This window comes from Orcinus orca, chromosome 6 (genome assembly GCF_937001465.1).
Source record: "Orcinus orca chromosome 6, mOrcOrc1.1, whole genome shotgun sequence".
NCBI classification, from domain to species: domain Eukaryota; kingdom Metazoa; phylum Chordata; class Mammalia; order Artiodactyla; family Delphinidae; genus Orcinus; species Orcinus orca.
Window position 1 is genome coordinate 110559263 of NC_064564.1, and position 22945 is coordinate 110582207.

At 38.7% G+C, this 22945-nt stretch overlaps 1 protein-coding gene and 2 non-coding genes across 4 annotated transcripts in view; 1 reads left to right on the forward strand and 2 right to left on the reverse strand.

Moving 5' to 3' along the window:
- Nucleotides 1-1310: 1310 nt before the first annotated feature.
- PPP6C (protein phosphatase 6 catalytic subunit) overlaps nucleotides 1311-22945 on the reverse strand; it is a 29659-nt gene continuing 8024 nt past the window's right edge. Inside the window, exons 2-7 of one of the 2 annotated variants that reach the window (XM_004269229.3) lie at nucleotides 13794-13889; nucleotides 8144-8209; nucleotides 6993-7134; nucleotides 3430-3509; nucleotides 3037-3246; nucleotides 1311-2107 (exon numbers count right to left, since the gene is read on the reverse strand). In XM_004269229.3, the coding sequence (XP_004269277.1) occupies nucleotides 1859-2107; nucleotides 3037-3246; nucleotides 3430-3509; nucleotides 6993-7134; nucleotides 8144-8209; nucleotides 13794-13889 (843 nt within the window). In that variant the 3' untranslated portion in view covers nucleotides 1311-1858. The remainder of the gene's footprint in view (nucleotides 2108-3036; nucleotides 3247-3429; nucleotides 3510-6992; nucleotides 7135-8143; nucleotides 8210-13793; nucleotides 13890-22945) is intronic. The other variant, XM_049710711.1, reaches the window with a different exon arrangement.
- TRNAK-UUU (transfer RNA lysine (anticodon UUU)) lies at nucleotides 3583-3654 on the forward strand. Its single transcript has one exon. It is a non-coding gene; the product is annotated as a tRNA-Lys (tRNA).
- Nucleotides 18748-18820, reverse strand: TRNAD-GUC (transfer RNA aspartic acid (anticodon GUC)). Its single transcript has one exon. It is a non-coding gene; the product is annotated as a tRNA-Asp (tRNA).

Below are 22945 nucleotides of genomic sequence, written 5' to 3' on the forward strand. Positions count from 1 at the left end.
AAAAAAAATACTGCAGAAAGCTGTTCAAAGACCACACCAAGTTGTCTGCATCATTAATTTCCAGTGTTTCACAATTAGTAAAATACATAGCTACATATCCCTGTAAGATAAAAATACCTTTCCCCCTGAATTACACTGGGGTCAGGGCAGTAAAACAAAGCTACTGACCCAACAGTTCAAGTGTGTGCAGCAAATGTCTTAGCCACTTCTTTCTTACAGCTATACAATTAAAAACTACACAAGGAGCTGTGTGGTTGGAGGAAAAAATCAAAACACTATTGTGCTCGCTTAATAAAAGAAAAGCCCTGATGAAAAATTATGTGCCAAGAAGCTTAGACTATAAAGATTTTTATTGCATTTTTAGGTAACCTGGAAGTTCTTATCCTGAAGGGGGACAGTTGGTTTTCAAAACTACCTGAACAGATGCTAAAGTGCTTTATTAATTGGCTGGCTTCACAAAGATTTCCTGGAATGACAAAAATTAATTATAGTAGTAAAGGGATACCAACTATTTCATAAAATGGTTAATTCCAGCATCATTTATGACCACAATCATAAGAGACACTGGAACACTTGTCCTTATTAAGTGGACAGTTGCATATCAAGAACTGATCATCACAACCCTTTGGATATTCAAATTACTTACACAAAGCCGAAACATAGTATCACAGACCTTTACAAAAAAGGACAATTTGGTTTTTTCAACACTTTTAAAAATCTGCTTCAGATTACAGTTCACAAGTACAAGAGTCCTGACTTTTCAACCTTTCCAGTTGCAGTTAAAAAATGAACACTTTCTAAAAGTTAAGGTCAAGTGTTACAGTAAGAATGATTCCTATTGAAAAGTACATATATTTTACTTAATGATACTCATGATAGATTGTAAACTGGATTGATCACATTCTACTCAACTGGTATCAAATGAACACATCAGCATTACAAGTATTAAATGTTTTTCTATTACTAGAGAGGATATAAACCAAAACATTAATATGGCAGTTATTTCTTTAGGCACAGTTTAGTGATTTGTTTTTAAAATATATAGTATGGAATTTCAGTTGAAGTTTTAAACTTAATAATCAAAGGGCCAAGAACTCCGATTAGGAAAAAAGAAAAAAAGAATAACTTTCAGCTAACAATGTACACTGTTTAAAATTTCTAACACTTTAACCTATCTGGGTTTTATTTAAGATTACTTTATTAAAAAATACAAGGAATCTGAAAACAGATCAATACAATTATCTTAATGTACAAAGTCATAAGCTGTAGCAGTTTTTAAACTAAAATTTAAAAACACAACAAGGAGGGCAGCCCTTTAGACCAATTTATTTTATATCCATTTAAAATATCATCCAACAAAGGAAAATGAAGTTTACAGCTGGGACAGGTATACATAACTCGAGGCATTTGCAGTCCATCGTGCCCACTGAATAACAACTTTGCTGCTGAAATTTCTTAAAACTTACCGAACTAAAACAAAAGACTGAATAATACAAAAGGAGGAGTATTTCAGTGTAGTCTGTTCTGTCAATTGGCTTTTTTAAAAAAGGAAACATCCTGTTTCCCGTAGACCAGTAAATAAGCAAGAGCTACATGCAGCAGTGTGAGTATTAAGACATTTCTCAAGTCTTCTCAAATGAGTCCAAGGCGGGGATGGGATGGGAGAGAAAACTGATAGAAAAACATTGCTATAGACACCATAACAAACAATAAATTTAGATAATTTAAAATTAAAAAAAAAAGGCAAGAGGCAGCATTTCAGCAGCAAAGTGCTCAATAAAAAGTATATTGTAGAGGGTAATACACGGAAGTTGGGGTAAGAGGGCAGAAAAATGGGTCAGCAGAATGGGCGAAGGCCTCAAAGGAAATACGGCGTCGTTGTCCTGGGAGGAATAACACGTTCTGAATCTGGAACTGCCCGGAATAACTTTGGTTCTCTTGTATTTACATCTTTGAAGACCATGATCGAAGCAATATTTCCACAACGATAACAGTAATTAGGAGCAGACCATACTGTTACCAGCTTCTCATCAAACATAAATTTATAGCCTTCATGCACTAGTTGGTGTGCTCTGCAGATGAGCTTTAAGTTGTTGATATGAACAAACTGCAATTTAGAAAGGTTTTGTTAAGTATCCAGCACAGTTTTAAAAAAATCAACCTACATATATAAGAAAATAAGCATTTAAATAAAGCATAAATCCTATAATTACTAAAGCTCTCTTGATTATAGAATCCATTCTACAGTTATCCCCACTAATTTCCATAAGTTATAGAGCCACTTTGGCCTGAGTTATAGAAATCATAGTAACATAATTAGTTAGAAGTTTCTGAAAGAAAAGCATTCTGTAAGTGCTATCAGATATGAAACAAAGTTTTTATGGTTTAATAATAAATATATTACTATCAATATCTATCATTCACTGAGGCTTTAGTATGGTTCTTACAAAATTCTGAAAGAGATTTATTATCCTTCTCTTGCAACTTCAGGAACCAGAGGCTCAGACAGGATAAAACTAGCTCTCTGACTTCATTATGCTGGATTTTACTTCACCCTGTGGTGTATGTGTATGTGTAAGTGTGTGTGTATATATATTTTTAACTGAAAGTAGTTAATCTCAAAAATATTGCTTATTCACATAAATACATGTCAAATCATTATGTTGTATACATAAAACTAATACAATGTTATGTCAATTATATCTCAATTAAAAATATATACACAAAGAAATATATATATTAAAAAGTTGCCTATCTTGCCCTTGTTATCTCATTACTTAATTGCAATGTTTGAAAGAAAAGGAACATTTATTTTATACATAGTACCAACGGATGCTAAAGGAGGTGCTTTTATTACGTGATCTCATTTAACCATTAAGGAAAGACATACAGGATAAACTAGACAAGAAATCTGATATCCATAGCCACCACAGTTTGAGTAAACTAGACTAGAAGTTTGGTATCTATAGCCACCATAGTTCTTTATGTAGTCCATTAGCAACCAACAAACCACTTTTCCGAAAATGCTGGCTTTACCTCATTTGTGACCTTTGCACCAAAAAGCCAACCTGCTCCTCGGGGACTGATTGCCCAAGTATCCACATCTTCAGGATCTGACCAAACCAGATCACAAAACGCTCCTTTATGAGGAATTTCCTGGTTCCGTTCAATGGTTCGAATTTGATCCAGTGTTTTGATATCAGGAGATAAACCACCATGAACACACAAAATCTGCTCATCTATTAACTAGCAAAAAAAGGAAAACAAAGAGTTGAACATATAATAATAAACTCAGTCATATATCTAAATCCATCAGTGAGTGCTAATGATATCAATATAACTGAAATGGCAATTAGATAAAAATATGCCAAGTGTTACTGGCAGGAAAATACTTGAGCTTTTTTTTAAAAAAGATTTACATAAACTTACAGCTGCTACTGTGAGCATGTCAAAAACTTTGGTACAGTATCTCCAGGCATTAGCATTTCCGTATTTGGTTTGGCACTCATCTATGAGAGAAACAAAGAGTTCTCATTAATGAAGTTCTGAATCTGCTGATAAAACTAAGGAATACAGGGGAGTTCCCTGGTGGTCCAGTGGTTAGGACTCAGCGCTTTTACTGCCGTGGCCCGGGTTCAATCCCTGGTCAGGGAACTAAGATCCTGCAAGCCATGAGGTGCGGCCAAAAAATAAATAAATAAATAAAATAAGTAAAGAATACATCTAATACTGGGACAACAGAAATTTGCTTAAACTAGGATGGCAAGTTATGATACATAGTTAGCCCTAGTAGGTCCTCCATGTAGAACCAGAAGGAGACCAGTGTCTAACTAGTCTAAGAATGTGGTCCTGCTTTTCATTCCAGAAGTGGCTCTAAGAACCAGCTGAAATTATTAGTCAAAATGCTATAATCAAGAAGAGTTGGGCTTCCCTGGTGGCGCAGTCTCCTATGCAGGAGACACGGGTTCGTGCCCCGGTCTGGGAAGATCCCACATGCCGCAGAGCAGCTGGGCCTGTGAGCCATGGCCGCTGAGCCTGTGCGTCTGGAGCCTGTGCTCCGCAACTGGAGAGGCCACGACAGTGAGAGGCCCGCGTACCGCAAAAAAGAAAAAAAAAAAAGAAGAGCTAAATATTAATTTCACATAACCCAAAGCAAAAGCTTTTGTCTTACTATTAATACCGGGGGGAATTTCCTGGCGGTCCAGAGGTTGGGACTCCATGCTTTCACTGCTGAGGGAGCAGGTTCCATCCCTGGTTGGGGAAGTGGGGCCCCGCAGGCCAAATAAATAAATAAATAAACTTAAAAAAAAAAATACTGGGCAATTCTATGAAACAGAGTAATGTATTTAATGTGACTATCTTATTCTAGCAGGATAATCAAACAAATTAGAAGAGCATGGATAATTCCCATTTCAACATTTTTCAGGCCTAGGTTGCCTCTTCTGAGATTTTCTGCAAATTGTGCAACTACATACTTGAGTTCCATTAAGTACCCCTGTAGTCATCACTAAGGACAAACTGCCAATCAGTTCTTACATATTCTCAGCTGAACATTCTCTCTGCTGTCTACAACAGTTAATAGAGTACATTATCTCTTCTCTCAGTTAATACCATGAAGTTCTGCTCTTTGGCTTCTTCCTTAATTTCGAAAAAAAATGGATGTATCACTAATTGCCCTAAGTACGGCTGAAAATGATACAGGATATAAGACTGTGGGGTATGGTCAATCCTCATAATTTTCTAAATTATATCTCTACGTGAGGCAGGGTCCTTATTGTAAACGTCTCATGAGACAGCTCTAACGTTGAGCTCAGTTTACCAGCAGGAATCTTGTGAATTTTTCACCTTAACACGTAAGCAAAGCACTTGGTTCATAATAACTGCTAACCATATATTTATCAGTGTGAACTGAAGGCCCAATATAATAGCTATATATAGACATTTTTACTACTTTAAAATCAATGTTAAGTTCCATGATGACTAAAACTATCTCCCTCCTGAGGAGCAGATGGGCTTCCTCTTATCGAACAAAACCATAGATGAACACTAGAGCACAGCTTGGGATGAAAAAAATTCAATACTAGATGTGCTGTTGTCATTTTCTTCAGTCAAGGCATCTTGATTAAAATGTCCTCCTTCCTCTCCCCCTTTTACCTCTTTTGCCCTACACTGATATGTTGGTCAAATTCTGGGGTGTAATTATATATGTAACATCAATCTTACACAGTTGGAGCCAGTTGCTTTCACTGAGCTAACACCACATAATGTATTATCCAAAATACTGATTATTTTGCAAAAGAATCAAACACTTTTTATTCCAAATGATATTTGGCATTTTGTGAATGAAAATCTGAAGTAACTTCTAGAAAGGAGATAAATATTAGCCATCTAACTTTTCAATTCCTATTAACAGTATATCAACAATAAATTGTCGGGGAGTTCCCTGGTGGCCTAGTGGTTAGGATTTGGGGCTTTCACTGCTGTGGCCCGGGTTCAATCCTTGGTCGGGGAACTGAGATCCCACAAGACATGCGGTGCAGCCAAAAATAAATAAATAAATAGATAACAATACGTTGCCAAATTTCTCAATTTAATAATTGATAATGGCTGACAAAATCAGGAGTAAGAGAGTTCAGCTTATCTTTATAATGACAGAAGATAATTCAAAATATAAAGTCTAAAAACTAAAGGGTTATGAAATTAATATTTTCAAATCTCTCAATATCTTCCTTAATTGTGTTCAAGGAAAATTCTTATTAATAATATCAACAGGGCTTCCCTGGTGGCTCAGTGGTTAAGAATCCATCTGCCAATGCAGGGAACACGGGTTCGAGCCCTGGTCCTGGAGGATCCCACATGCTGTGGAACAACTAAGCCCGGGCGCCACAACTACTGAGCCTGCGCTAGAGCCCGTGAGCCACAACTACTGAAGCCCATGTGCCTAGGGCCTGTGCTCCGCAACAAGAGAAGCCACTGAAATGAGAAGCCCGCGCATGGCAATGAAGAGTAGCCCTCGCTTGCTGCAACTAGAGAAAAGCCCGCGCACAGCAACGAAGACCCAATGCAGCCAAAAATAAATAGATAGATAGATAGATAATAATAATCTCTACAGTTCTGTTATCTACCTCCTTCAAAGAGCTTCCTAACCTCATTTTGAAAAACTTTCAACCATGTAAAAATTTTATAGAAGTAGCTATTTTGCTTTTAATGGCTGCATTCTATTTATGACCTGAGGTCCTAGTATTCTCTGGAGAAAGCACACAGATTTACAGTACATCCATCCAGTATAGTACAGTGCAGCTATAAAATAACATCAATGAAGTGAAAAGGCTGATCACAATATTAAAAAACAAGTATGATCCCATTTTAGCTTGGGGTGTGTGTACACACGTATGTATAAACACACACACACATACATATATATAGGATAGGTTCTCAAACTGAGTGTGCAAAACATTCCCTTTCAGCAGATTCTAAGGTCCCACCCCAAAAGTGGCGCCTAGCAATCTACATTTTTAACAAGCATCCCAAATGATTCCAGTGAGATAAACTGAAGACTACACTTTGAGGCACTGATCTAGAAAGACATACACCAAAAAGTTAAAAATGGTTCTCTCAGACTACTATGTATAAAGTAATAAGCTACAAGGGTATACTGTACAGCACAGGGAATACAGCTTATATTTTATAATAATTTTAAAAGGAGTATAATCTCTAAAAATACTGAATCACTATGTTGTACATCTGAAACTAATATAATATTGTAAATCAACTATACTTCAATTAAAAAAAAAAGAATGGTTCTCTCTACATATCAATAGTCAGATTTTCAACTGACTGAGGGAAGAAAAGGAGATAAAGGTGAGAAAGTGGAAAAAGATTATCTGTATTTTCTAATTTTACTATGAAAAGCACATGTATGACTTGTGTGGCTTTTTTCCCAAAGAGGAAGGTAAATCAATATTCAGAATCAGAGAAATAGAAGGTCTTACCATAAAATCCATACACCTGTGTAATCTGTCTACTCTCATGATTTCCTCGCAAAAGTGTAATACGATCAGGCCATTTAGCCTTTAGTGCAAGAAGGTAAGTGAAGGTCTCCAAACTATAGTAACCTCTGTCTACAAAATCACCCTGTAAAGTAAAAATTTACAGTTACAAACAATACAATAGCAACAATATTTTTTAAAAATTATACCAAAGGGCACAAACTCAAGAGACACAGCCCAAAATAACAAAAATGAAGAGTTACACATTGAATTATTTGGAAATTAGGTTTTAACAAAAAATTCAAATGGAAATAAATAAGCTGTTCCTACTAAATGTTTGTGCTAGTCTTATGCTACAGGAGCCTACAGGAACCTGCTGTGCAATTCTCTCAAGGATTTTCCCTGCAAAACCACCATTTTTTCAATTCTCTGTTACCTACATTAATAAATGTTTCTAAAAGATCATGTGTGAATCAAAAAACTTTAAATGAATTTCAAAAATCTTTTTAACTGTATCAAAAGAGCTGTCAACTTGAAGAAAATAGTTTTTTTGTAAAAGCAATTACCATAATTATAACAGTATTCTACATTTAGCTTTGTATTTAACAACTACATAAGAGGATATACTATTTACACTTCCCATTTATGTTTTACTCGGGCCAATATTAGACCAATAAAAGATTAGAAAAGTGACCCAGAAATTTTCAGAAGGAAGGAAAATAACAGAAGGACTCAGAAAAAGTTCAACAGTAACATTATATTACAAAAAGAAAGTAAGCAAATATCTACCTTAACAGCAAATGTGTATATGTGTATATTAATCAATCCACAGATTAATAACAGGTGAAAATGAATGCTCAAAAAAAATCTGATAAAATAACAGTAAACTGAAGATTTATGCCTTAAACCTGTGGGCTATTTTACGGCCTAACCATTACTGAGGGCTACAACCCAGTCCTGTGTATACAGCAGTTTACAAAAGCAATTATTCTCAACTAGAGGACACAGCAAAATGTAGAAAAGCATAGAATCACCTTTTCACGTATTTAAATAGTGATTGTCACATGGCAACGAAATTATTACATAATTTACATGTAGTAAGTCAGATCCCTTCCATTTAAAATAAGGACTTGACATCACTGGTGTTTACATACCATAAATATGTAGTTTGTGTCAGGAACCTGACCTCCAGTTCTGAATAGTTCACAAAGGTCATAAAACTATAAAAGAAAGGCAATATATGCTGATTACAAATTCCTGTGAAGGAGTAAAATAATAAAACCGAGGCCAAACTGTATAAAGAAGCAGTTAATTAAGAGGACTTCAAATATTTACATTTATACAAAGAAATGAAGTGCAAACTAAACTGCCAAGCACACAGCTCCCAAGCCTTAAAAAAAAAAAAGAAAAGCACTAAAATGAAGCTCAGTTATCACTAAAATCATTCCTAAGTCATTAATGTTATAGGCAACCCCCTTTCAAATTTCTTTCATACTTCTCCCCATCTATCACTTGAGAATTTGAAATCATTTATCAGTTACCTGTCAATAAGCTAACCCAATCACCTTGCCCCACCTTCAACATCTATCTTAAAGAGACAAAAGATAAGGAAACAAGTGGATAAGAATTTCTTTGGAAGAATGAAGTTATATGACACTTCGTAGTGTCGGAAAGAGCAGATCAACCTACCTTCTTACACTCTACTTTGGAAGATGTGTACCCTCAGCTTCTACAGCTGTGGAGAGTCTTCTCAATAATCAGTAGAAAAAGAATAGTATATTCATCATATTCTACTTGACTGAAAATTTAACTGACAAAAATGTGCGTTCGATAACTTCAGTCAACTCGATTATCCTAATCCTACTTCCTAAAGTCACAGTTTTTCTGAAAAAGGATTTTAGATTAAAGGAACTGACTATAATATACCATACCAACTACAACCAATAATTTCCTTCACATCTATCTTTTACACTTGAAAGTAGTATTACTACTTAAATTTCTAACACTTAAAACAGTACAGAAATCTTAGTCATAGTGAACAAAACTGAAATTTAAAGATTAACTACTGAAATAAAGTACTACCCTTTGTAGCAATGTTTCATAAGTCTGAAGAGTTGTCACTTGCTTAAAAAAAAAAAACTTTAGAAAGTTTAAAATAAAATTTTCCTATCTTCTTAAATTAGCAAGCAAACAAATGAAACAAATTCAGTCTCAGTCAACTGGTAGACTATTATTCATTCAAAATATATGCTGTTCATTTCTACAAAGTGGAATCCCTTCCTTTGAAGGAATATACTTCTCACTTCCCACCGCACAGATATATATATATGATGTGTGTATGTATATCATATATATGTATAAATACAATCACACACAATATGAGCAGTAAAAAATAAGTATATATATATAAATACACTTTCAGTGTATATATATACACATATACATATATGTGTTTGTGTTACTTTGGCCTAGTAACTCCACTTCTGTGACTATCTCCTAAAGGCAAAAAAAAAAATAAAGTAGTCTGTATAACATAAAGAAAATGCATCATAGCATCATTTCTAATAACAGAAGAAACAACCTTCGTAACTAACGTAAGGGAATATTAATAAAGTATGATCTACCAATTCAAAGACCTGGACCTTAGGCAGTCATAAATAATGATTATAATGGAAACTATGTAGCAAAGTGGGAAAATGACTAGGGAAAAGAATGGAACACAAAACTATACCTCTAATATAACTACACAATTTTGTCATGTAAAAATTGAGTATGTACACACTCAAAGTCAGGAAGGAAACATTAAAAAGTTTTATGAAACAATTGCTTCTATAAAAGTGTGGTGAAAGAGTGTCCTTAGACTTTACTACTGATGTCTGTAGAAACACATTCTTGAATAAAAGCTTTGTAAGTTTCCATTTAACTTATATATATTTAATGGATGATCAAAAATTCTGCTTTGGGGACCCATAGTTCCTACTCCATATTGGTAGTTTTTTCCAAAATTCTTTAATATAATAAATATTTACTGAAAACATATGCAGACAATTAACCTTGTCATACATTACTGGAAGCCCATCTCATTATTTCACAAATAATTTCTACCATCTATTGTATGTTTTCATATCACACACACTCTGTAAATGTTCTCATTTTAAAACAAAACCAATCCCGAGAAGTGGATTTTATTCCATTATTAGAGGCAAGGAAATAGTTGGCTAACTCAGCAGTTTTTAAACTTTCTGGTTTCAGGACCCACTCACAGTCTTAAAAATTACAGGTCCCCAAAAAGCTTTTGTTTATACGTTATATGAATCAGTATTAACCACATTAGAAATTTAAAGTGTAACACATACCTTCATACAGGTATGTGTTACAAAAGGGAAGAGAATTTTAATAACCTTTAGAGATAATGGTGCATATTCTTCTTTTAATACATCAAAACTTGACAATTGGTCTCTTCTCAAACTCTGTTAGATAAGTTGGTCTAACACTTTGAGTGGGTAACACACTGGTTATTTGGAAAATGGAAATGACATTTCTTTATACATCATCAAAAAAATATTTGTTAATTTACTCACCTCATCAGAAAAGTCTTTTAAGTATCAGAAGCTAGTAGCCTCATGGTGGTAAACTCAAATTTTCTAAAATTCCAATATTTCACTTGAAAACTCAAATACTGTCATCAGCAACAAATAACGTCAATTGTTTTCCTTGAAGTGACTGGCTCACTTCGTTCACTTTTGCAAAACAGTTGCCAAATACCTGTAGTTTGTCATTCATTCTCTCAGGTAAAAACAGCGTTCCATTGAAAAAAAGAGGCTATTTCAGCAGGAGATGCAAAGAACTGCACAAGTACTTTTCTTTTGAGCAAACCATTTTTCTTTGATATGCAGTAGATGTGCTTTATGCATACTTCCTATTTCATCACAGGGACTACTCAAAAGATGTATCTACTGAGGGGTCAAGAGTGCCAATTAATATTATTGCTTCATCATGGACATTCTTAAGTGATACTGGCATTTTATTTTACTGTACATGCATGCATGCTGGTGAAGAATACAATGACAACCAGCATAGGCTGGTGACACTCCCTTGATTCATTCTGAGGCACCAACAGTTTTACCCTCAGTTGATTTTCTGCCAACTTACAGATGCTCAAGGGTCCACAGGCCATATTTAAAGAACTGAAGAGCTAGATGAAATGGCTTCTTAAACAGCTGTTATGTACCCAAGCAGGACCTAACTTAAACCAAGCTCTGTCTGACACTGAAGTCTACAATCTCCTCACTAGATTATGTTGTTTCAATGCTTCTCAGCAACTGTATGCTTGTCAACATTTCTTATGAGTTTATTTATACTCATAAACCAATCCTGCAATTCCAAAACTAGCCCAAGGGGAAGACAACTGTACAAGTCCCAAAAGATACACCTTACATTTGACTAGTCTGCAGACATTTAGAAGCTCCTCAAGTCCCATGCTTTTGATGAGCAATTGTTTTAAAGGGTCAAGTACAAGAGAAACACGGCTCAATTTGGTGGTAGTCTTAAAATAACATGGGCTGGGAGTTCCCTGGGGGCCTAGTGGTTAGGATTCCAGGCTTTCACTGACGTGGCCCAGGTTCAATCCCTGGTCGGGGAAGTGAGATCCCACAAGCCGTGCAGCCAAAAAATAAATAAATAAATAAATAAATAAATAGCATGGGCTATCGGGCACCCAAATGAGTTTCAAATCTCAGCTCTGTCCCTTAGTAGCTGTGCGAATTTGGGTTAATTCCTCAATCTTTCAACTCAGTTTCCTTCTCTACAAAACCCTACCTCATAGGAACCTTAAAAAAAAAAATTGACATGCAATATGTGAAAAAGTACATTATTAATGTCAAAACACAAGATAAATGTAAGTAAGAATTGTACATTTGACTGAAGGTATATATAATCTATCAGTAGAAGTGCAAATTTATTATCTGAATTAATTTTAGCAGTTTGAAGTTGTCTCTAACTTCCTGACCTCTGATTATGACTATAATTCATATTATTGAAAAGTCTTGGGGAATTCCCTGGCAGTTCAATAGGTAGGACTCTGCACTTTCTGGTTTTTTTTTTGCGGTACGCGGGCCTCTCACTGTTGTGGCCTCTCCCGTTGCGGAGCGCAGGCTCCGGTCGCGCAGGCTCAACGGCCATGGCCCACGGGCCCAGCCGCTCCGTGGCATGTGGGATTTTCCCGGACCAGGGCATGAACCCGTGTCCCCTGCATCAGCAGGCGGACTCTCAACCACTGCGCCATCAGGGAAGCCCAGGACTCTGCACTTTCACTGCCAAGGGCACGGGTTCGATCCCTGGTCAGGAACTAAGATCTCACAAGCCTCGTGCTGCGGCCAATAAACACAGGTAACCCCTCAATTTTAATATTATAATCAAGGGAAAGCATTACTTGGTTTATTTCAGCTTTTAGAAATATGTTAAGGCACTGCTTATATTAATACCCTTTATGTTAGCAAAATACAAATATTTATTATACTTTTGGAGAGAAGTTACATGGAAATTAAGAAGAACTCCTAAGCTCTACTTTAGAGAACTAGAATTTTAACAGATTAAATATGACATAGTGGGGGCCTCTATTTAGAAGCTGATAACATGCAGATGTCATTTATTATAACCTCACACATCCAAAGAACAGACTGAAAAACCAAAAAGAAAAGAGCTAAGCAGTCAAAATAGAACTTTATGGGACTTCCCTGCTGGTCCAGTGACTAAGAGTCCGCCTTCCAGTGCAGGGGATGCAAGTTCGATCCCTGGTCAGGGAACTAAGATCCCACATGCCACGGGGCAACTAAGCCTGCATGCCGCAACTACTGAGCCTGCACTCTCTAGAGCCCTAGTGCCGCAACTAGAGAGAAGCCGGCAATGAAGGGCCTGCGCGCGCCGCAACGGAGACCCAGGGCAGCCAAATTAAAAGAAAAAAAAAATAGAACTGTACTCATGGAGCAGCCCTCAATCACAACCAAGCTACACACATTTCTGCTCCTTTAGGCAGTCATAGTTAAGGTCCTGTAGGAATTCATAAATACTATATTGTTCACAAATATTATGTCTTATAGCCCCAACTCCATTGCATGCACAGAGCAGGCTATGAGTGTTCTGTTCAGCTTTCATTTCCCAGTAAAAAAGAAAAAACTACAAATACACAGTTTTCTAACTAGGCTAAACACTGACAGTAAGAGTCTAAAGATGAGGTGTACCCCTCCTGTCAATGCTCTGAAACTCTTAAAAACAAACAAAACCCCAGCAGATGAAAAAATGAACTGTCTTTCTCATCCCATTCTAGCACTGACTTGCTGTAAAATCATGCACCAATAATTTTATCTTTCTGAACTGCTGCTATTCTCATTCCCACTAAGGAAATGATAAATTTTCAATAAATTTCAATAAAATTTTCAATAAAATATGACATTAAGTGAACAGAACAGAAATGAACAGAATGAATAGAAAATTAGTGCCTAACACCAAAGCATCTGCTATCAATCATAATAACTAGAAGCAGCCCGCATTTGTATTTTATACCTCCCCCTGTCCACAGAGCAATAATGCTTCTTCACTTTCTAAGTATGATTTCAACAAAGTCCATGAATAATTTGACCACTGCTTTTATTCACTTTAACAGTAACCAGGAATCATTAATGTCACGCAGACTGAGGCACCCTAGCCAACCACCAGCATTTTTTTTTTTTTAATATTTTGCAGCACAACTGGAAACAGACATGGACAGACAGTACAAAAGCTAAAAATCTCCGTATGAAATTTTACCTGTCCATGTATGTCTCCACACACTGTTACTGGTGTTGATACTGGCTGGACGTTTGACTCTTCCAAGAGGAGGTCACAAACATAGTCACATAGCCGCTGTAAGAAGAGAAAATAAAATGCAACCTTTTATTACAATATTAAAACTAAAGACCAAATGCAAAAAAGACAAGAATTAATCCGTGTATTGTTTCACAGGAAAGGAAACTATGATGATTCTGGGATTCGATTTCTGTCAGCTTTTACCTTCCTCTCACAATGCCTATTCCAAAATGCAAACTCCCTGGCTTACAGGTAATAGGTTCTAGAAGACAGAGAGCTCTGCAAGGAACAGTAAAATGATGTTTTTCAACAGAAAAATGCAAAAGTCAATAAAGAGGAAAAGGTTTTTACCTGCTAATTTTTTTTTTTTTTTTTTTTGCGGTACGCAGGCCTCTCACCCCTGTGGCCTCTTCCTTTGCGGAGCACAGGCTCCGGATGCACAGGCCCAGCGGTCATGGCTCACGGGCCCAGCCGCTCCGCGGCACGCAGGATCCCCCCGGACTGGGGCACGAACCCACGTCCCCTGCATAGGCAGGCGGACTCTCAACCACTGCGCCACCAGGGAAGCCCTTATCTGCTAATTTTTAAAGTACATTGCAAACCACGCACTTACCAAATATGACCCAGCAACTGCATTCTTGGCAATGAAAATTTATGATCACATAAAAACCTGTACACAAAGGTCCATAGAAGCTTAATTCATAAGAGCCAAAAACTAGAAATAAATCAGTTGTCCTTCAACAGTGAACAGTTAAATTATGGTACATTCACACCGTGGAATACTATTCAGTAATAAAAAACAAACTACTGACACATGACAATCTGTATAAATTTCAAGGGATTTATGCTGAGTGGGGAGAAAAAAAAAAACCTATCTCAAAAGGTTATATACTGTATGATTCCATTTATATAACATTCTTGAAATAAAAAATTTATAGAAATGGAGACCAGATTAGTGATTGCCAAGGGTCTAGGAGGTAGGGGCAGCAGGAGGGAAATGCGTATGGTTACGAAAAGGACAACATGTGGACTCCTTGGGGTGATGGAACTGTCTGTATCATGAATGTGGTATTAGATACATGAGACTACAGATATAACAATACTGCATAGAACTACATACACACACAAATGAGTACAAGTAAAACTGGAGAATTATGAACAAGATCGTGGAGTGTATCAATGTCAATATCCTGATTGTGGTATTTGTTCCACAAGACATTACTACCAGAGAAAACTGGGTAAAGGGTACATGGGATCACTTGGTATTATTTCTTACAATTGCATATAAATCTACAATTATCTCAAAATAGAAAGGTTAACAAAATTAATCGCAAAATGTACATTTAAGAGTCACTCTACCTTTTAAAAAGAACTCTAGGGGAACTTCCCTGGTGGCGCAGTGGTTAAGAATCCTCCTGCCAATGCAGCAGATACGGGTTCGAGCCCTGGTCCGGGAAGATCCCACATGCCGTGCAGCAACTAAGCCCGTGCACCACAACTACTGAGCCTCCGCTCTAGAGCCCGCATGCCACAACTACCGAAGCCCACGTGCCTAGAGCCCGTGCTCCACAACAAAGAGAAGCCACTGCAATGAGAAGTCCACGCACCGCAACAAAGAGTAGCCCCCGCTCGCCGCAACTAGAGAAAGCCTGCATGCAGCAACAAAGACCCAACACAGCCAAAAATTAATTAAGGAATTAATTTTTTAAAAAAAGAACTCTAGGGACTTCCCTGGTGGTCCAGTAGGTAAGACTCCATGCTCCCAATGCAGGGGGCCCGGGTGTGATCCCTAGTCAGGGAACTAGATCCCACGTGCATGCTACAACCAAGAGTTTGCATGCCACAACTAAGAGTTCACATGCCACAACTAAGAAGTCCGCATGCCACAACTAAAGAAGTCTGCATGCCGCAACAAAGATCCAGCGTGCTGCAACTGAGACCTGGCACAGCCAAAATAAATATTAAAAAAAAAAAAAAAAGAACTGGGGGGGAATCTTCCTTCCATCTGAGACCAGTTAATACTACAGTCAGAGGCCCCACTAGATTTTATGAAGATCTGCCAAGAAAGGACAAGTTAAACTACACAAGCATAATGAAATGATTTTAAACATTAATTAAGGAATCTAAATGCTACAATTTACTTAAATATATGAGAGACACACTTTAACAGTTATAGCGGGCTTCCCTGGCGGCGCAGTGGTTGAGAGTCCGCCTGCCGATGCAGGGGACGTGGGTTCGTGCCCCGTTCCGGGAAGATCCCTCATGCCGCGGAGCGGCTGGGCCCGCGAGCCATGGCCGCTGAGCCTGCGCGTCCGGAGCCTGTGCTCCGCAACGGGAGAGGCCACAACAGTGAGAGGCCCGCGTACCGCAAACAAACAAACAAACAAAAACAGTTATAGCTACAACACTTTACACAGAGGCAAGCATAGGAGAGAACTCACAATGGGAGGGGGGAGGAAGAGCAAGAAAAAAGTCCCCCCCCCCAAAAAAATGAGGGGAAATTAAGCTGTTTAAAACATCTTCAAAATAAAAAGGTTTGCTCTTATTCATAGGATAAGTTCCTGATCTTCAAATAGCACCTCAAAGGCAAGATCATCTTTTTGGCCTGGAGTCCTTCTGGCCCTGAGTAGGGAGCTCCTTCTGTGCTGAATTTCCTACAACCCTCAGATGCTTCAATAAACAATCCTTGGTCCAGATATATAATACATCCATTATTTGTGAAAGGAACAGACACTGGTGAGTGAAACAATGTTTCTGAACTCAGAGCCTTAAGTTTATCATGAAAGATGGTCTCTAAGGTTCCTTCAGTTCCACTTTGCATTTGTTTAAAAAAAACAAAAACAGGGCTTCCCTGGTGGCGCAGTGGTTGAGAGTCCGCCTGCCGATGCAGGGGACACAGGTTCGTGCCCCGGTTCGGGAAGGTCCCACATGCTGCGGAGCGGCTGGGCCTGTGAGCCGTGGCCGCTGAGCCTGCACGTCCGGAACCTGTGCTCCGCAACGGGAGAGGCCACAGCAGTGAGAGCCCTGTGTACCGCAAAAAAAAAAAAAAAAAAACAACAACAAAAAAAAACCTCAGCTTTTTCCTTCCTATGTAGGGAAAAACTCAGTTCTTCCCTACTCTGTGCTTCTTTCCTATGTGTCTCCCTTACTAGTCACACAGAACACTCACAGTTTTGACACTCCTGGTCACCAAGGTTTTTTCTCCCTACAATATGCAATTCTCTGCAACACCAGCGGGGTATCCTACGATTTAACTCAATTCTGACATTATCTACCAGAGATAGTGTCAGATCCCACAGGTTAAGGGCTCAGTCCCACAACACTGACCCCCCCAACAACTCCCCTGCCAATATACACACACACTTCAGACACCAGTTGCAAGCCCAGGTTATCACCTGCGCTTCTAACCAACCGGGTATAGATCAGAAGTTCCAAAGAGCTCCTCCTTAGGTTTGAATAATTTGCTAGAGCAGCTCACAGAACTCAGGGAAACACTTGCATTTACCAGTTTACTAAAGGATGTGATAAAGGATACAGATGACATCCACATTTAAGAGATATATCGGGCAAGGTATGGGGAAAGGATGGAAACCACTGATCTTTTTACTATCACCATAGTTTTGCCTTTTCTAGAATGTCATATAGTTGGAATCATACATATGTTGTCTTTTCAGGTTGGCTTCTTTCACGTAGTAATACGCATTTAAGCTTCCTTCATGTCTCTCCATGGCTTGATAGCTCATTTCTTTTTAGCGCTGAATAATATTCCATTATCTCAATGTACCAGTTTATTTAACCATTTGTCTACTGAAGGACATCTTGGTTGCTTTCAAATTTTGGCAATTATGAATAATGCTGCCATAAACATCTGTGTATAGGTTTTACAGTGGATGTTAAGTTTTCAACTCATTTGGATAAACACCATGACTGCTACATCATATGGTAAGGGTGTTTAGTTTGGTAAAAAACTGCTAAATGATCTTCCAAAGTGACTGTACTAGTCTGCATCCCCATCAACAATGAGTGAGAGTTTCCATTGCTCTACAGTTTTGCCAGTGTTTGGTGCTGTCAGTGTTTTGGATTCTGGCCATTCTAATAGGTGTGTAGTGGTGCTGCCTTGTTGTCGTTTTTGTTTTGTTTTGTTTTGTTTTTGGCCGTACCACGCGGACTGTGGGATCTCAGTTCCCTGACCAAGGACTGAACCTGGGCCCTCGGCAGTGAAAGCAAGAGTCCTAACCACTGGACCGCTGGGGAATTCCCACCTTGTTTTAATTTGCATCTCCCTAATGACATATGATATGGAGCGCCTTTTCATAGGCTTATTTGTCATCTATATATCTTCTTTGCTGAGGTATCTGTTCAAGTCTTTGGCCCTTTTTTTTTTTTTTTTTGGGCTGTGTTGGTCTTCGTTGCTGTGCACGGGCTTTCTCTAGTTGCGGTGAGTGGGGGCTACTCTTCGTCGTGGTGTGCAGGCTTCTCCTTGCGGTGGCTTCTCTTGTTGCAGAGCATGGGCTCTAGGCATGCAGGCTTCAGCAGTTGCAGCACATGGGCCCAGTAGTTGTGGCACGTGGGCTCTAGAGCGCAGGCTCAGTAGTTGTGGCACACGGGCTTAGCTGCTCTGCGGCACGTGGGATCTTCCCGGACCAGAGCTCGAACCTGTGTCTCCTACATTGGCAGGCGGATTCTTAACCACTGAGCCACCAGGGAAGCCCCTTTGGCCCATTTTTAATAGGGTTGTTTGTTTTCCTACTGCTGAGTTTTAAGAGTGTTTTGTTTATTCTGGATAAAAGTCCCTTATCAGACATGTCTTTCACAAATATTTTCTCCCAGTCCGTGGCTTGCCTTCTCATTCTCTTGAAAGCGTCTTTTGCAGAGCAACGTTTTTGTTTGTTTTTTTAATATTCTTTTATTTTAGTTCCCTGACCAGGGATCGAACCTGGGCCCTCAGCAGTGACAGCATGAAATCCTAACCACTGGACCACCAGGGAATTCCCATGCAGAGTGAAGTTTTTAATTTTAATAAGCCCAGTGTTTCTCAATTATTTTTTTATGATTGTTTTGATTTGTCTGGGTTTTGTTTGGGGGACGGGGAACCAGGAATTTGTGGGGCTTTTTTAACAACTTCATTGAGATATAATATATATAATATATATATAATTCACACATTGTAAAATTCACCCCTTTAATGTATAAATGGTTTTCAGCATGTTCACTGTTGGGCAACCATCACCATAATCAATTTTAGAACATTCTCATCACCCCAAAAAGAAACTGTATACTCATTGGCACTCATCTCCCACCTCCCACAACCCCACCCACAGCCCTAGGCAATCACTAGTCTGCTGTGTCTATGGATTTGTTCATTCTGGACATCTAGAAATGGGGCCTTTTGTGACTGGCTCCTTTCACTTAACATATGTTTTTAAAGTTCATCCACATTGTAACATACATGATTTGTTTGTTCTTCTTTATAGTTGAATAATATTCCATTGTATGTATTTACCACATTTTGCTTATCCATTCATCAGTTGCTGGACATTTGGGTTCTTTCCACTATTTGGCTGTAAGAATTTGATTTTGACACACTAAGTCTGCAATGCCTATCAGACTTCAAAGTGCCTAAGATGTGCTGTAAACAGCTGACCCAGTGAGTCCTGAATTCAAGGAAAAGGATGCAAGCTAGAGAGGCCAATTTGGAGATTGTCAGGAAATATATATTTCAAGTCATGAGACTAGAAGAGACAACTAAAGTGGCTGCTTACAAATAAGGAAAAGGATAAGTTACAAAAAGGAGTCTTAATACTTCACACAGAAGTTAGGGACAGAAGGAGGAACCAGCAAAAGGGACTGCTTGATGAGGTACAAAGGAAACCATGAGAGTGTAGTATTGTGGAAGTCCGGTGAAGAAAATGTTTCAAAAGAGGAGTAATCAGCTATGTTCAATACTGATGGAAGGGGCTTCCCTGGCGGCGCAGTGGTAAAGAATCCGCCTGCCAATGCAGGGGACATGGGTTCGAGCCCTGGTCCGGGGAGATCCCACATGCCGTGGAGCAACTAAGCCCGTGCGCCACATCTACTGAGCCTGCACTCTAGAGCCCGCGAGCCACAACTACTGAACCCGCGTACCACAACTACTGAAGCCCATGCTCCTAGAGCCCATGCTCCACAAGAGAAGCCACCACAATGAGAAGCCTGCGCATCTCAACGAAGAGTAGCCCCCTCTCGCCACAGCTAGAGAAAGCCAACGACAGCCCGACACAGCCAAAAATAAATAAATAAAATAAACAAAATTTTAAAAAAAGAAAATACTGATGGAAGGTCAAATTTTGGAGGAATAGAGTAGGGCCCAGAGAGAATACTCCTTTACTCCTAAATCAACAAGTACCAATTGCAGGATATCTTACACAAGTAACACAATGGCACAGTTCAGAGGTTAAGAGCACAGTCTCTGAAGTCAAAGAGATCACAGAACAATATCACCTCAACTTCTTACTACCTATTACTTAGCTTACTGTCTGTTACTTAGCTGTGTAACCCTGCTAAGTTACTTCATCTCTCTGTGCCTCAGTTTCCTCATCCACAAAATAGAAATACCAACCTGGGGGACTTCCCTGGTGGTCCAGCAGTTAAGAATCTGCCTTCCAATGCAGGGGACGTGGGTTCGATCCCTGGTCGGGGAACTAAGATCCCACATACCTCAGGGCAACTAAGCCCATGCGGCGAAACTACTGAGCCCGCCTGCACACCACATCGAAGAGCCGGAGCGCCACAACAAAAGATCCCACATGCCTCAATGAAGATCCCACGTACCACAACTAAGACCCAACTCAGTAAAATGAAAAAATAATAAAATAAAATAAGCTAGGAGGATATACATCAAACCCAAAACAGCAGTTGCCAGAGATGTCAACCAAAACGCATTCCACTTTCATCTTTGTTTATTTTACTTTTTAAAAAAGCATGAAGGGGCTTCCCTGGTGGCTCAGTGGTGAAGAATCCGCCTGCCAATGCAGGGGACACGGGTTCGAGCCCTGGTCCAGGAGGATCCCACATGCCGTAGAGCAACTAAGCCCGTGCGCCACAACTGCTGAGCCTGCGCTCTGGAGTCTGCGAGCCCCACTGCTGAGCCTGCGTGCCACAGCCGCTGGGGCCTGTGTGCCTGGAGCCTGTGCTCTGCAACAAGCACCGCAATGCGAAGCCCATGCACCACGGCGAGGAGTGGCCCCTGCTCGTCACAGCTGGAGAGAGCCCGCGCGCAGCAATGAAGACCCAACACAGCCAAAAATAAATAAATAAACAAATAAATTTATTTTAAAATATATATATATATTGAGTTGGCCAAAAAGTTCCGTAACACCTTATGGGAAAACCCGAAGGAACTTTTTAGCCAACTCAATATATGACTCAATTTATCTGAAATGCCTGGAATAGGCAAATCCATGAAGATATAAAATAGATTAATGGTTGCTTAGGGCTGGACTTTGAGGTAAGGGGTAACGGGGAGTTTCTGTTAATGGGTATAGTTTCTCTTTGGGATGATAAAAATGTTCTAACATTGATTATGGCAATGGTTGCACAACTCTGTAAATATATTAAAACCCACTGGGAAAAAAACCCCACTGAATTATACACTTTAAAAATTAATTTTATGATATGCGAATTATATCTCATAAAACTGTTATTTTTAAATTAATAATATATATTACCTCTTTAAAAATAATTACCACGTTGACCATAACCACTCAAATCTACTCCTTGTGGATAGAGGTAGCTGTCCTCCCAATCAATTTCAAAAGATCAGTGTTGTACAACATCCTCTTTCTATTATAATCCATTAGACCTGTGATATATAATTTATTATTTGTATAGTAATTAGCTCCCAAAGTTTACAATTACTGTTTGCATTTTTTTTTCACCCTAACTCACTTCCATCTAGCTTAAGGGTAGTTCCAAAGAACAAATATGCCATGATTGGCCTGTATTTTTTTATAGTCTTTCATTACCACCTCCCTTCTCAGTCAGCCAGAAAAAAGAGCACTACTTTTTTTAGGTTAGCCTCATAGAGCAACAATTTATACTTTTAAATGTACTTTCTGAAACTATACAATTTTTAAAATAAAACAATATGGTGATGTTTTAAAGTACCTATCTCAGGACCTTACCCACCTTTCTTAGGTATAATGCCTTGCTCAATTAATATTTGCGATTTTTTTCAGGTACACTCACCAAACCTCCTCAAAGAGAATTCCACCAAGGTACCTGCAGAAGTGCTTTGCTGTAATTTGTCCAGGAGTGGGCAGAGTTTTCTGTTTGTTGCCAGGAGACCTGCTTGTTCTCAGGCACTTGTCCCATCCACACTCTTTCAGATTGCACATCTTTTAAGAACAGGTCTAACTTCCATCAGTGAAGGTCAGGGCCCATACCTAATATATTCTCTGACATAAGCATATAATGTTGATCTCTCCTCTTGCCCACTCTTGTAAATTTGGGGGCTCCACCAAATTTGGTGTACACCCCTTTAAAGATCAATTATTAGTATGTTACCCAAACAAACCAACCTACTATAAACTCCACCATGAATTAAGCCAGACTGTCCTCTAGAGAGGGCTGTCCTCACCCTGCATTACACTGCACTCCGTTCCCAATTGCTTTTTCCCAAACTGCACTTTAATGTCATACTATCAACCTGTAGTAAAAGACATTATAGGAAACAGTCCTCTACAGAGCTTGTCATTGCGTGGACTATAAACAAAGTGCACAGGATGCCGTGATTAAATAGTTGCCTTCAAGGAGGACTGGGGGAGGAATGTCTCTTTGTTTCTTCCATCAAGGATAGATGTGATTTCCCTGAGAAGCTTATTTTTATCATCTTACCGACTCTGTAAATTGTTTTTAATTGATCAGTTTACATCTTTCTGTAGGCTCCTAGAAAGCTTAAGGCCTAATCTCAAAGAAGTAACCCAGTCATCATAGCTTTTACTTTATATGTACTATTCTTATTTTTCCTATTGGCTCCATCTTGGTTTCTTATCTTTATTTTCTTTTTGTCTCATTTTTCTTACTTATTCTGAATATAATTTATCTTGCTATATTGAATGCTTCTTTGTAAACCA